At 40.2% G+C, this 16208-nt stretch overlaps 1 protein-coding gene across 4 annotated transcripts; it reads left to right on the forward strand.

Annotated features, from left to right (window-relative positions):
• The first annotated feature begins 204 nt into the window (after positions 1-204).
• On the forward strand, positions 205-14748 carry LOC148640228 (uncharacterized). Of its 4 annotated transcripts, none has more exons than XM_088620588.1 (5): positions 205-524; positions 11196-11262; positions 12244-12591; positions 13266-13529; positions 14301-14748. In XM_088620588.1, exons 2-5 carry the CDS (start codon positions 11223-11225, stop codon positions 14417-14419), a joined length of 771 nt encoding a protein of 256 aa, XP_088476714.1. In that variant the 5' UTR covers positions 205-524; positions 11196-11222; the 3' UTR covers positions 14420-14748. The 4 variants fall into 4 exon arrangements, with proteins under 4 accessions (XP_088476714.1, XP_088476716.1, XP_088476715.1 ...); XM_088620590.1 differs by lacking the exon at positions 205-524 and adding an exon at positions 6010-6164; XM_088620589.1 differs by lacking the exon at positions 205-524 and adding an exon at positions 8440-8505.
• The last annotated feature ends 1460 nt before the right edge of the window (positions 14749-16208 follow it).

Consider the following 16208-nt stretch of genomic DNA (forward strand, 5'->3'; position numbering starts at 1 on the left):
TAGTGATTTTGTATTTGATAAGTTCTGGATGTTAAGAAGGTATTGACCATTACTCTATCAATATAAATCCAGTGCAGGTTCGACTCAGCGTTACGATGAGCCGTAGGGGGCAGCACAGAGCTACTGAACTCAAACTGTGAACTCGGATGCATTGGAAATTGGCACAATGCTTCAGGGCCTGGTATGTGTGAGACTCAAACCACCCCACTGAGACTTAGATACCGTCAGTGCAGGGATAGACGTCCCCTTACATTACATGTTCTACATGAAGAAGCGCTTAGCTTACATTGCTAGTTTAATGTCAGACTGGCTGCCAGGTGTAAATCTATGTGTATAATAAAGATCTAGAAAGTGGTTCCCTGGTGCTAGTGACCCACACACCTGCTGGTTGTCATTTTATTTCGGAACAAACCGTCATATGTCCCCATGGGAGGCGGATCTGCGGTTTTTAATGGGCTTCCCCACCTGGAAGATAGAATGCAGAGCCCAGCGTTTTTTTTACTGAAATGGCCTTTTTGGAGAAGGTGAGTTTTCCTCGAACTTTAATTTTAATTCTGCCCTAAAAAAAGTTGTTTTGTTGTTGTTTGTTTTTTCAGTCCTGTAGTTATCTGCGGGTGAGGCGTGTTGTTAGTTTGTTTTTTTCTTCTGTGTGTCGGCTTTTGCTTTTGTTTTCACAAAGGGCTGTAACTCTTGATCTGATATTCGTGTTTGTTAGTTTTGTTCGGTCATTTTGCGCCAGAACAGGATTTAAAAGTGGCAGTAAAATTCACGTGCAGATCGTGCGATAAAGAATTCGTCTTGCTGTTTAAATGTTGCGCGGCACCTGACAAGACAGTAGTCTTATATATTTTTTTAAAAATAAATAGCATCTTTATTGAATCGACGCGTAAAGTACTTTGGTTTCATGTTCGCGCAGCCAGTTGGTTAAGTAATAGTCCGAGTCTAATAGTTGAGGACGTTAGATTGGTTGTCAGTGGAAAAATAAACTCATAATGTAATGAAGACATCGCATCTTCTAATAAACGGCTAACTGCGCATAAAGAAGAAAAATTAAAAATTATTTGTGATACACCTGAAGTATTATGAAAAAGTAAAACACATTTTCGGTCCGATGTGGTAGCAGTGCATCAATAACGATGTTTGAAAGCGATCGATTGAACGTTCATTTGGTTCAATTACACGCAACCAAATAATCCTGTTTTGTGTCAAAGTGTCCTGGAAGAGATTCGCTATTTACTCCAGCTGTAGAAAGATTATTTATTTATCGCTTCACTGTTCAACAGCTATGACGTACTTTTACATGGAAAAACTAAAATTGGAAATATTTTCAACAAAGGTGTACCATGAAAAAAGTGGTTTTATTGGCTGTTGATTGAGGAGGTTTTTGTATTAAGGCCTACTGCATCACTATTCAAAGTTGGTAACTTTAGACATGTTTTCTGTGTTTATATTGAAGCTGATTGATCGTTTTACCTCAAAGATCTTTTTAACTACCTTCAGTGCTTAGCAATGTGGAGTAGGAAATCGCGGTTAAGTTTATACGTCTTTTTTTGTTTAGGACACCCATTTATGACTACAGTGCCAAAAGACCTGCTGTACGTAATTAAAAATAATTTAACCAGATTTCAGATTTCTCCTTTGGTACAAGATTCCTTCCCACATCTTAACTGTTAGTCACTGGCTCATTGTATGTACGATCCATTTGAGATTCAACGGCATGTAGTTTGATCCCGCATGTTTACAAAAGCATTATGCAATACAACGTCTATGACTTGCATCTAATGTCATGCATTCCAGCCCATTCTAGGAAAGGGTTTTATTGGGGATACAATTGGTTTCTGGGCTGATGCCTTCTTCAGAATCATTATTAGGTTAGGTTTTGATACAGTTTTAGCAGAAACAGTAGATAAGACAGATGGAAACAAAAATAGTATATAGATCATGGAAATGCAAACGTTGGGGTATTTCACAGGAAGTGGTCTGTTAAGCTCTCATTAGATAAGGCTTTGTGCAAACCACCTTCCCCTGTAATATAAACAAAAACGAAAAAGCATAAGTGGCATTGCTGAAATCGCTGAAGTGTAGGGAAAGAAGGAATGAAAAAGTGATAGTAAGATTAAATCATTGTTCCCGTTTTCTAACTGCTGTTTAAATTTAACCACATTGAACGTGTTTGTTCATGCCTGTTTATGAAATGTGTTAAGATTTAAACCTTATGGGTGAAGACCCATGGAGAATAGGCAGATGGATCTTGGATCTGTTTCAGTAGTAGAATGTCATGTCCTGTTTACCAATGCCCAGAAACCCCCTTTCAAACATGCCTCTCTCTTTTTTTCTGTATCTTATTGCTGAAACATCTTGGGCATAAAATGTCTTGCATTTCTTTTTCCAAAACCCACATGAACAAGGTAATGGTGTGCCAAATACCAGGCATAAGTGGTCTTTATTACACGGACAGATGGCAGTAGATGGTAACATCTACTAATTGCGTGATTAAATGTTAGTTAGGTAATTAAACTGGATTGAAGTTCTGAATGGCAGCTTAATGTTAAACGTGGCCTGACCAATAAGATACACCTGACAAACGATTGTCCCAATGCTTATACTCACCTAAAATGGGGGGGATGGAACACAAAAAGTGGTACTATTCTAAAACATGTAACAGGTTTATTCCATGCCGAAAAGAGAAGAAAGAAAACGCAACATTTCGGCCGTGGAGCCTCAATAAAGCATATAGACACAGAAATACTCAGAACTCAGAAGGTGACACTCTGAACTTTTGCCTCATATTCATCTTTTCATCTCAAATCTGAATTGCTAGACCATACAGCAAAAATAGCACTTTTTGGCTTCACTGTCCCAGTATTTATGGAGGTAATTTCCATGGTGTGAAGCAGACTAACGCTATGCTACCCCCAATATACTATATATACACTAATAATGTTACACATAGAGGGTTCTTTGCCAGCGTTAGGTCAACTTTTATGTAATTTGTCATGTGAGGAAAACACGCAAGTAAGCATTTCATTGTACTTCGGTACATAGGACAATAAACTTGAATTTGAAAATTGTAAATATCAGAAATAGGCCAAATGTGTTGGTCAATAAGTGAATTAAATGATCATAACCTCCAACTTGATCTTCCCCAAGAGTATACCTGGCTGGTTGGAATAATTAGGAGGCACCTGAGTTCTTTGCTCTCTGGCACAGCTTTGGTGAAGAGTAATAATTCATGCACACTATCTCTATACAGGAGATCAGAGTTTCCCTAAAAACAACAGAAGAGCAAGTTCTCTTAATGAGGTTCAAAAAGCTAACTCCAGTTTGGTCTTTCTGAATGATCTGGACAAGGAGCTCTCGCCTTCTGTCTCTTCTCATGTCCTCCTGTCCCCTCTTTTTTCCATATACTGCTGATGCCAAGGTCAACTTTACAATTGCTTTGATCACTGAATCTTTCACCCGTACATCTCTGTACGAACTTCAAAGTTCTCAGGAGCTTTGAAGCTCCTGAGAACTGGAAATGTTGACACTAACCAGGCATTACAGTTATATTTAAGGTGAATAATCATTAATAATAATTGCTTACACTTATATAGCACTTTTCTGGACACTCCACTCAAAGGGCTTTACAGGCAGTGGGGGCTCCCCTCCACCACCTAGATGATGAAACCAATTCACCCTCAGAGCTAGCATGCCAACCAGAAAACAGTAAATTTGCAAAGGCAACCTTACACGTCTGTAGGCACAAGCCATTTTAAAATTTTAGGGCTTTATACTGAAAAGAGAACCATGGGATTAAATCCGAGCTTATTGCTTGCGCTTACTTATTGAGGCCAAAATGTGCAAAATATTTTAGCAGTGATGATGTGTTACAAGATACTGGTACTTCAAAAGAGGAAAGGGGAATTTGTTAAAAGTCACTTTTATGTGGGGTTCAACACCTTTTTCAAATGTCATTTAAAGGTGTTCAAAGAAAAAAAGGAAGATGACTTCATATCAGAAAATCTATAAGGAAATAATCATCCTGTGTCAAAGGCTTACAAACTACTTGATGCCTAATTCAAGTCTTACACACACAGCCGTCTTCCAAAACTAGAGCAAAAATGGCTCATCTTTATGATTATTTTTAAAATAATAAATTGTAATTTGATCATTTTGGTCGATGGCTTTGAGTCATGAATGCAGTGAAATATATTCCACGTGTTGGACAATTACCCTATAGCTCATAACCCGTGTTTATATTATACAGCCTTTTTTCTCATCTTTATCAAAGGAGCCACAAATAATGGAGTTCACTGTGGGGGATCAAAGTCTTATCAACCTATCACAACGTTAACGAGACAAAACTTGCCTTTTTGAGAAAAAGAGGATATTTTAATATAAACCTACAGGTCTTCGTTAGCTTACTTTCATGAGAGCAGAGTTCTATACCTCAGTTATCGGTAGTTGTTGTTTTGTATACAGCACCTATACACCTTTCTCGAAAACGTCTTGGAAACAGTTACCAGAAAAGTCCCACATGATCTTGCAATGTTAATCTTTTTGTTTTGTCGGTGAGTTTTAGTGTATTTAGCGTATTTCATTCATTTCTACCGTCATGCGTGGAAAACGTTCAGTCTGCGGTTGCTGACGCTTTGTCAGGAAATTAAAATGCATGAAAAGAACAATTTAATTACTGTAAACTACATACACGAAGAGCAATTTTCAATTCCATTTAATAAAACTATGCAGTCTGTTGGTTTGTTAATGGAGAGCGAGGTTTTATGAATGCAGATATCAGTTTTCTGTTAGCTGATACTGTAATGGGTGTTCATTTTTTCCACATAACCTTCAATATATCCGTGAGGAGCGAGGTTTCGTTATGACTGTATAAAGGAGTATTTAATATAAGATGCATCCTTTTGCCCGCCTCCGTAACATCAAATTATTTTAACATATATATATATCTTGATCAGCGCCTACGAATTCCTGAGAAAACAATAAAGAAAATGTATCTTTTAATTCCAGCAGTGCTTAATTATGTTCTCTGAAAAATAGAAGCGAGGTTTCTCAGAGCTGTGCTCATTATTTTTTTTTTTAAAGAAAACGCCACATTCGTTGCCAGTTAACCGTAAAAGGAAAAAAGTATCTTTATGGGACAAAATTATGGAGTAAAAAAAAATCATAATTTTGTCCCATCAAAGCATTCTCAGCACATTTTAACGGAGGTTTTGGATTCGGAATGTAAGTAACCGTGTGGCTCAGAGCAGCTTTAAATTATGTTGCTATTCCTCAGGTTAAAATGGCTTCTGTAGATCCTAGGGGTTTTTGTGCTGGTTTTGACACAAGTAATGTTCACGGTCTCCTCAAAATAGTTTTAAGCGTTTTTTCATTGTCTGTGAATATTTTTTGTTGTTTTCCGTTGTTTTAATATATTTTGTGTCGTGTATTATGTTTCTTTTTTGTTACATCCTGTTACGTTTTCGGAATTTCTTAACTAAAATACTTAAAAGTGGTTTTAGGAGTCGATTTCTAAGGAGATTCGTGCAACCATTAAAGTATTGTGATGAAGATGGTAACATTCTAGCCAAATGAAATCAGAAACACGTGTTCTGCAAGGCAGTGAATAAATTAGACCGCAGATGAACAGCAAGATGAAATGGCTCAGTGGCAACTGAAAAAAACTCATTTTGATATTTGGTGCAAGGCCTTCATAGACGTGGATGTCTAGCAGTACAGAGCTAATAATGAATTGCAGGCAAGACCCCTTCCAGGCCTTGACTACAATGAGTATGAATGAGAAAGCAAGCAGTGGTGATTGTTAACACAGCTGCCCCAGACGCCAGACTGCTTCAATAATGCTTCTTCATCCTGCATAGTTTTGCCTTTGCACTCCTGTCATCTGAAAGACAAAGCCTCACTTACTGTACTTAGGCTTTCACACCTGGGTGTGATCTTTTATAGAAGGTATTTGTCTTCTGCTCCTCAATGAAAACATGTGCATAGCCTTGTGTGCCCTCTTTTCTCAGAGATTGTCAGACTTGGCTTTTTGAGAGCTCCACCCAAGATAATGGAGAAAAGGATGATGTGACAGAAAAGATGCTGCTTTATGATGAGCTCACTGATGTGTTTTTGGGGGCCCTTTTCTTTTTTTAATATCCCGCTTTACTCTTTGCTCAGATATGGTACGTTTACAGCTACGTCGCCGGACGTTATCTAGGGCTCTGTTCATAATCGGGCTCAAAGCTCAATGTCATTTCGAGATACATTTGTCATTTCAAGGTGCTTTAAAATCACATTTATGCCTAATAAATTACTGTGTTCGACAGGTGTGTTTGGAATTGATTTTGGACAGGCTGTCTCTTTCCAGATGACTTCTGCAGAAATGTATCTCATTCTAACTGATATTCAACTTGGTTCATAATGTCTTTAGGCTGAAAAGATTTGCCACCATTGCAGATGTGTGAACTAGGTAGTGTGTGGGTGGTGTGAGTAGATAATCCTCTAGCATTACGGTCTATTTCCTCTCTTGTATTGTACCTGTTACTTCCTTTGTGCTTGTGTGGGTTCAAATTGAACGTCTCCTTAATTTCTGCATTTCCCCCCTTAAATGTCTCTTCATATTGTGTGTGCTCCACACCCAAAATGATCAAAACAATATTCTGTATGTACATTACTGTGCTTGACACATAAGGTGTTACAAAGCATGTTAATCCTTTAAAAAACTTTTAGGGTGTGTCTTTTTAACAGCTTTTGTTTAAAATTTATCAGTATTTTTAAATATATATATATAAACTTTACAAATGAGAAGAGGCCATTTGACTTCCAGTCTGTTTGGTAGTGAGTAGCTCAATTACAAGTTGAGGAGGAATAAAAACCAGGAATACTGTATGGGTTTTGGCCAGTAGCAATTAAATAAACTGAAGCAAATTTTATAGGTCGCTGCTGTGCTGTTTTCATCAGAAAAACAACTCCTGCAAACCTTTAACCACAAAAAGTTTCCCATTGTCATTATCTTACTGGCACTTGGTAAAATGTGGGCTCCTTCAAATTTCCGCCTTTCAGAAAACTGCCAAACAAACAACGGCAATATTTAATCGGAGAAGAATTAGTTCACACAAGGGAACAGCACTTTAGGGATGTATGGAAACACACAACAGATGAAACTTGGGGCTGGGGGAGGTCTCCTTTAGCTCAGCCGGCGAGACCCCCGTTGCGTGACACCGGAGGCCCGGGACACTGAGTCGCAGCTCTGTCCTTCTTCTCCTGGTTTTCTGTGTTGCTCTGAGCTGCAAGATGGAACAAAACCCAAAACATCAAAAAAACAAAAAGAGTCAGACAGAAAGTAAAATAGAGGACATGAGAAGCTTTGCTGTCTTTCTCAACTGCGGAACAGAAAGGAGAAGACTCTCTCTTTTTCCTGCTGGAGCTTGCTCAGAAGAGGTAATGAAACAAAGGAAGGGAGATAGCTCAGGGGGTTCCTCGGTCTTTTTTAAAAACAAGCTCCAGAGCAAAGTGGAAGAGGAGCTCTTCGGAGTAATCGAAGGAGTGCAGCATCAGAGGTCATTATCACAATGTGTTAACTTGTGGGTTTTTGTAGCTGTTTGCCATTTTAATAACGCATGTAAGGCATTCACATGTACAGAACTCTCTCCTGAAAACCTGTACACATGACATGTAAGCCAGGGTTTGTTTTCTGTGAGATGGCTGCAACTTTATGTCTAAAAGCTACATTATCATCCTGCATCCTGCGAGCAAAGTTGTAGAGACCTTGGTAAAATCTTTTGTGCAACACCTTCACCACTTAACCTTCCAACAGCATTTTGGAATCTTTGGCACAGCATTTTGTGTTGGCTCTCTTTGCACTTCAATTTCCATTGCTCTTGGATCACTGAGGAACCCCACGATTGCCATGGGGTGAAAATGAATATTTTTCGGGGGGCAGCCCTGAAGTGTGAAATGATTGTGTCTCTCCAGTGTACCTCCTCACCATTCAGCGAGTGAGAACATACTACAGAGAGGAAACTTCACGAGAGTGAAGACCTTTTGATGTGGCAGTGCCACCAATAAGAAAGACGAGTTCTTTGACAGAATGAGTTTGATGATTTTCCTGCCACAGTTCGAGAAAAAGACAAAAGCTTCATTGTAGCGATTTAAAAAAACAAAACAAAACCACACGTTATGCTGAAGAAAAAAAACCTGACAGCACGGCACATTTGAAGTGTTGACAACAGAATCTCTAGACTAAATGTGATTTCTCATCTACTTCCTGTGCACAACTCCAACACATCGCTCTGCAGTGGCTGGGTTGACACCTTTGATCACAGTAATGTGTAATACAGAATGCCAAAAAATGTGCCCCTAAATTTCAGTTACATGTGATAACACAATGCTTAATGCAAATGCAAAACCTCTTTCAGCGCTTTCTATAGTAAGACACTGTTAAACCCAGATGTAAGCCTTAGTTGCACTCAATGGTGAAATGTGGATGTAGACTTTTATGAGGCACTCTAGTGACATCAATCGGTATGTGTTTTTTTTTTCTGGAGATATGGAAAGAACCAATCTCCTTTTGAGTAGCCCAGGTTTACTAATATAATTGTGGGGGAAAAACACAAATGTATAATTATCTGGGAGGTACTAGATAAGATGCTGTAAGTCATTTTCTGTATCCTATTTTGGGATGACTTGTACTTTCTTAAGTGTTTGGGTTTGGGTGTCTATCCTGTGATGGACTGGTGTCCTGCCCAGGTTGTACCCTGCCTTGTGCCCGTTGCTTGCTAGGATAGGCTCCAGGTCCCCTGTGATCCTGATTTGGAAGAATCGATTAGAAAATGGATTGATGGATAGTACTTTCCTTTGTTAATTTGGCTCTTATGCAGCTCCTCAAGGTCTAATCATAAATCTTAGCTGTTTTAGAACTTTTGATGTTCAGTTTAGTCCTGGTGTTCTACAGGGGTGTGTGCTGGGACCTTCATTAATTAGCACGCATGGTGTCTCTTGGTCAGATTATTTTCATGGACACACTATATGATTTGAACAAAACGTTGCCTGATGCAAATTCTACTCTTTCCACTGTGTCTTCTAGCACTTTTCCCTGTGCTGCCTACGCGATGCCAACACGTCCTCTTCATATGGACTCCTCTCAAACTCCGCGTCTCTCTTCCTGTATCGCTTTCTGTATGCAAAACCCCGAACTTGTCGACATCACACCTCGCCGGCCGGCTGCTAACCAGGCGGAATCCTTTTGGATTTTGCCTGCTGCTTCTGCCCTGCTTGACTGCGCAGGTGTGCGGGTCTGGGACTCTGTGACTGAGATGGCTCCTGAAGAAGGGGCTGGCTGAGCCAAATGCACTGTACAGTGTGCAGTCTGGAGCTGATAATAAGGCACTTTAGCATCTTAGCAGTGCGAGAGTTTTCTTCCCTTTGTTTTGGCTTTGCATCTTCGTTGAGCTCTCCAGGATGGGATCGTGACCCAAGGCCGGTAGCTGGGAGTAACCAGTAGATCCACCATCAGATTCACTCAACTGTTAGAGATGGGGTTGTTTTTCCTTAAGAGTCTTCACTTAAGGTGTTTTTCTCCACATCTCCGGGAAATACCTGATATGGGTCAGGCTGACAAGAAAGATAGAAAAGAATAAACAATACAAAGGTTTCCACTGTAGGTGTATCCTGTTATTGTCATCCTGTTTTTAGACTTCTGCAGCCCGAACTGGCTTGATACTGAGATGGCGATATAAGAAACTAATGTCTTTCATAATTATAATATTAATTTATATATCTTATATATCAAAGTCACAGTCTTTGCTTCTGTGGCTCTTAACTGTCAAAAAAAGAAAAACCTCTTCGAGATCAGCTATCTCTAACTGTCTTCTTGGCAGCAGTGAGTTTCCATGATGACGCACTGACATTATGTCTCACTCCTTCGTCATCAATCCTGACATTTTGAGTCAGTTGCTATCTGCCAGTGGTTTCAACTTAACAAGAAAGTTAAGTTTTTAAAACTGATTTAGGTGAATTTAAAATGTAATATGAATTAAATGTCATTTAAATAATAAAATAATGATTTGAAGAATTTACGACTATAGGAAGGTCAGTGGCTACAAAATAAACTCACTGTTGGAATGCACCAATTTCTACAATTTTGGACTGCACTGTTCTTTACTGGTTAATAGAATACTATTCAAGGACTGGAGTGAATTACCGTATAGCAGCCAGCCCATTTAAAACAATACCATGAAATAAGTCAAAGGAAACCAAAAACATTTTTTAAAAATCTTAAGTAAAACTAACCCTTGAAGCTCTGATTGTTTAAAAGTTTGCTTTTTTCATGTAAGATTGCTGCTTCTCCATAGTTAAGAAAGAGTGCAAATTGAGCACAGTTTCAACTGCTTTGCACCCTGTGTCTCAGTCTAAGGCACTGTCCCAAATCATGTGAAAGTACTGCAGTGTGGTTCCTTAGATCAAAAGTCCTCTGAACAAATGGAATAGCACACAAAACACAGGGAATTCAGTTCCAACCACAGACCATAAAGCATGGCAGCATTTGTAAAAAAGTTCACATTAACATAGTTCTCACTTTAGAAAATTTGTGTTCTAGGTCATCACTGACTGTTTTATGGCAATCAGATCTCATAAATAGCCCTGATTGAAATTGTAAGACTCTCAGATGGTTTCTTAGTCTTCTATTGTGTCCAAACCTTTACATTAAAATAGACAAAAAACTTTTATGCTCCTCTCCACCTGATTTTCTAATTGTGATTCAGTTTTGTTTCTCATTACAACCCTTTTTGTTACCAAGGAAGGGATGGAAAACCTGTACTCCTTTTCTACCAGGCTTGTCCTTCGGAGAGCTCTGGCACCTACAGGAGACTTGGCAGCCACCCCCGCTCACAGATTCACGGGGGTCAAAGGGGTCATAGCTGCGTGGTAGGGGTAGGACACCACGCCCAGCCGAAATCCCACGCAGCGCAGGCAGATCCTAGCCAATCGTGCACAGCCTTATGGGAAACACTTCTACTTTTTGAAGTCATGTTTTTTTCTGTGATGTAACGTGAGACGGAGAACCCGATGAGAGTGTTCCCTTATATAAAGATCAAGAGACGCCAGCTCGGTAGAAGTCAACAGTCCATCCGCCCAGTCTAGTGTTGAATTTCTTAGAAAGCGCTCAAACCTACGTGAGGTGATTCGCGTTTTTTTCCCTCCCTTTGCTGCAGCTTCATTGGTTGTGAAGGGACGCCAGGATGAGGCGCAGGGTGTTTCTGAGCCTCTGCCTGCTGCAAGGTAAGAACTCTCTGAGAAGTCTCTGCGCTCTTTTCTGCTCTGCCTGTGGTGCCTGGAGCAGCATGCTGCCAGACAGCAAGACCCAAAAGGTACCCAGAAAAAGGAAGAACGCATGTCTGGCCCTGGCCAGGTGAGGTTGAGCATCTTGTGATGGGACAGAGGCCGAGGAAAATCCTTAGTATGTCAACTGCCTGGGAGAACTAGGACCGGATCCGATCAGGTAGTTTGACTTCTGTATTAATGGAGAAGAATACATGTCCTGTAACAATTTCAAACAGGTTGTTTTGCTAATAATCTGGACTTTGAGAAGGTGGGTAGTGTCAAAAAGTGTTAATCCAATCAGTGAGACTTGAAATGTATTTGCTATGTTTTGTGCTTCCTAAAAACACAAAGCAAATGTCTTACCTTAATCAGCAATATCTGACCTTTTTCACAGCGTGTCATGAATTGTGAGGTTTTTCAGTTTTTCAGTGGTGTAATCTAAATCCTGGATGTTCTGCTTTTAACTTCCAGTTAGGAAACACCTGCAAAGAGGTCAATATATCCAAATGAAAGAATGCTCCTCAATCTTCCGAATCCCTGGAAAAGGTTTCTCATTTTCTGAAAGATGACAAACTGAAAATTGTTGCTGAACTCTCTAGAACTGCAATACAGGAGAGGGACACGGTTGTAGAGGTATCATTCAGTGGACAAGATGTTAAAATTAGGGCCCTGACATTAAAGATTCCATAACACTATTTTCAAAAGTAAGAATCTTAACTCCAGTGTCCTGTTTGAAATCTTTTGGGCTCACACAAACCAAATTAAATTTGCTCTGTATTTCCCTATTTCTGTGGCTGATCTGCTCTGCAGTGGGACTGCTAATGTAGAACAACCCAAAGTTGCAAGTCAGTAGTGAATTGCAAGATGAGCTCATGATCCTGATCTTTTGGCATGGTTCAGGTAAAACGAAACTGAATCTTCTTTTGTTTTCACTTCCAGGAGCTCTGTGTACAATCAACGTTACTCAATATCCACGTTTTGTGATGGCTGAAGTTGGCAAAAATGTCACCATGAACTGCAAATTTTCCTACACCAACGAAACTGTATCCCGGCCAATCCTATACTGGTACATCAATGAGGATGAGTACGTATTTCCCCATACAGCAGAGCAGTACAAGAACCGGGTAGTGCAGGCAGGCGATGGAACACCCCACAATAAATCTGTGCAGCTTCAGCAGGTCCAGCTGGAGGATACCAACACCTACTACTGCATGATGTCCTACATCATGAACAACACTTCGCCTGTGAGGACTAGGAGCCGTCTTGGAGTACAACTGTTTGTTCATGGTAATTCAACAAGGACTCGAAAACTCACACTCAAAAGTGTTAGGTTACGCCTATCACGCTGGCTCTCAGAAAGAGAAGAGTCGCTACCGACCAATGAGTTATCCCTGATCTCAGTGTAGAGCATTAGACATCTCTCTGAGACCAGTCAGAAGCTTACAGCCCTGTCTCCGCCCTCTGTCCTGTGGAGGACAAAGGGCTGGCATGTCTTGTATACTTTCTCTTTCATTGACAAAACCCTACGTAGAAGCTTCCAAGCAGCCCAAATAGCATTATGGCTACTCTTCTCTTTCAGGAAGCTTGCAGGAATAACCTCATGCTCCCTTTCTTTTAGAAAAGTAGCCACCCACGTATAGGATGGTCTGCGATTTGTGTAGCAGTATACCAGTGTCAAAGGACAAGCCACTTCCTGGTAATAAAGTATGCGGAGTAGCTCAGCTAGGTGAAGCAAAGAAGACAGACAGAGAAGAGTCCTGAAACAGGGTGGACCAGACCTTGACCGTGTGTCAGAGGTCACTGTAGAGATCATTTCTACTTAGAAGAATACAGTTGCCTCATGGAGAGATGCCTTAGCACTCTGGAGGGTAGAAACAGCCAGCTTCCAGTCAGAGAGCCACCAAATATCCCTGTTTAAGGATTCCTGTTATTAGTTTTTGTGGGTATTCACTTTCTTTCAGGGCCTCTTAACTTCTTTATGATGTCGGAAAATAATTCAGAACTCTGCTGTGAGATACGAGTGCCCTCCGTGGACAATGTACGCCTCTCACTGCTTCAGAATGGAACAGAGGTGCAAACGTACTTTAATGCAACTCGGAATGGAACGGAATTCGTCCTGTCCACACGCTTCCAGGTGGTGTCCCAAGAGACGCTGATGTTCGAGTGCCGGCTGAAGTATCGTGACTGCTTCCATACAACGCAGATCCTTCGTCAGAAGCCACAGCGTGAGTCGTAGATATGATGTCTTTTGCCTCCAGGGCATCTGATTACAGGACGTTAGGTCAAAGTTCGAGACCAGCTTTATGAACTTGTATAAAAGAGGGGTAGGACACCAGCGACTTCATCACTGCTCGCAGGGCGGGGGAGTTGGTTGTTTTGTGGCTGTGGTGCTTAATATCACTCGGTTTAATAAGGCATATCTCCACCCCACCCAATTACCATCTTCGATCAAGTCCTGGATCGACCTATTCTATTTGTGCTGGGATTTCATAGCTTTGAGTGATGCTGGATCAACTGAGTGGGCAACTTTAAAATAGCTTTTTCATTTAAAACTTGCACAGACACAGTCACGCCGTCACCTAATGTAAGGCATAACATTCACTGGACTCTCTCCCGTTAGGCATGGAGAGGGCATTTTGAAAACTATTGTATGTGTGTATGGGGCACAGCGATATTAACAATAGAGGTCCATTCTTTGCTCTGTAATTCTGGGTATTTCCTCATAGTGGGGGAATATCAAAGTAATTTTAACTGCTCGTTCACTAGATCTACCAAAGCATTTAAAAACATGAATAAGAAGGGGACTGTTGTTGCAGCAGGTATTGTATTGAGTAGGTGGGAACTGTACATAATGTGTATGTAATACTTTATAACATTCTCACTATTCACTTTTTGAACACTTCGAGTTTGTTTATAAGCAGCACCTCAAAAAAATGTTGCCTGAAGAAAACGTCCGTCTCAGTCCCCTGGAAAATCCCTCTTATCTCTCTTTTTAGGCCTGGAGCCCCAGCATCCTCTCATCCTGTATACCTTCATCCTGCTGTTTCCTTTCTGCACCCTCCTCCTCATCCTCTCCATCTTTCTGGCGAGAAGCAAGTACCAGACTCTGTGCTGAACGCTTCAGGCACGAGAGGCTCAACCCCTCAGAGCTCCAGAGAACAGGCCTGGGCGTCTCTCCTGTAGAACGGGTAGAATTGACACCGCAGGCCCAAGATTGTGGAGAAACACTAGAAATCTGGCTGATCCATGTTCTTGTATTTAAAAAATACTAGTGATCTTTGTGCTCTCTTTATTGAAGAACTAGGAGCAAGTAATCCTTGTTTTTTTTTTATAAAACAACGCAGGTATACAGTTTGTGCTGTTCATTATCATTTTATCAGAGTGTTCATTATATGTTACATGCAAAACGTTACATTTATCTAACAATAAAATCTCATATTTTCATTTGTCTGCTCTGTTCCATATTCAATTCCTCACTAAACATAAATGAGATAAATTTATTCAGAAGTGCAGAAGAGCATAGTGTTGAACAGGCTTTGTCAAATCCTTTACATACTACATGAATAAAGCCCAATAATACTGGAATTGTTTGTCATACCCCACCAACAAGATTTTGATTCTTGTTAGAGATTTCCTACATATCTAATTGACTTTTGTTTCAGAATTTTGCAATACATTATAATGGTATTTTTAATACCATTACATCACACGTTTTTCCATATTTTGTATCAAAATCCAGAAGCTATTTCTAATGCTTATTGAGTAGTAATTAAATCAGTATCATTGAGAAACATGAATTAAATGCTGGAACCCCATTCAAATGAACAGAAGACATAAAGAATAAATTTCGGAAAGTTTTCCAGTCGAGTTCAATGAAAAGATGGAACATGTTACTGCCCACCTCTGTTGGCAGTGCATGTTTTTCCCCTGTTCTGTTTCTCACAGAAAGCCCTCCAACATTGCTTCAGTGTTCCCCAAGACGCAGATCATGTGCACGAAAACACAGAATCAGCCATCTACTGAGGTAGCTGATATATTGATGTCAAATATTTGCTGGAAATATCTCAATAAAACGCTTTATGAAGGGTTTAACCCTCCAGAAATTAAGAGATCTTCAGACTGGGTCTGGTTATGTTCTCTGTTGCTTTAATTGGCTCCTGAGTGCTTGGTTTCACATTTTTATGATACCAGTTGGTGCATATCCATCAGTAGAAAGCTACTGATTCCTAGTAAGGTTCGTGGAAGCCAGGAGCCTGTCCTGGAATATTTGGGTACCTATACCTCTGGATGGAGCCCCAGTCCATCACATTCTATACAGGGAAATTTATTCCCCTCATTAGTTGTCACTTCCACTTTTTCGGCAGCAGTTTTTCACCTGCTGGGCAGTAAACATGTTTAGGGTACTCTCCCATCACACCTCTTGACATTGACAGTTGAAGGGAGAGCCGACCATATTTGAATGTTGTGGCTTTGAGCTCTTAAAGCCAGCCCTGCTGTTGCATCCTAATGTGAACTTCTGTTCTTTGACTTCTCTAAATGATTAGTTGAATAAAGAACTCAGGCAAAACGTGTCCTGGAGGTTTAAGTCAGCGCTCTTCATTTTTAACTCATATACAATTCTGCCACCTAGCGGTGGCATTTGGAGACTAGGGCGTTCAGACAGTTCAAAGTCTAGACAGTCGCTAAAAAATAAGAAAAATTTATTGTCACCTCGAGAAACATGGACGGACAGCGCTTTTATACATCTAAATAAATAAAACATCACACATCAAATCTATTACAGATGCATAACTCGTTAAAACATAGTCATGACGTTGCGCGTACGTACCGTAGTTTATTACAGCATAATCTGCTTATACCGATACAATTGCATTTATCCTTTATTTGTATTAATTGCTTTAAGA

Source organism: Lepisosteus platostomus, chromosome 26, assembly GCF_059453375.1.
Source record: "Lepisosteus platostomus isolate fLepPlt1 chromosome 26, fLepPlt1.hap1, whole genome shotgun sequence".
Lineage (NCBI taxonomy): Eukaryota > Metazoa > Chordata > Actinopteri > Semionotiformes > Lepisosteidae > Lepisosteus > Lepisosteus platostomus.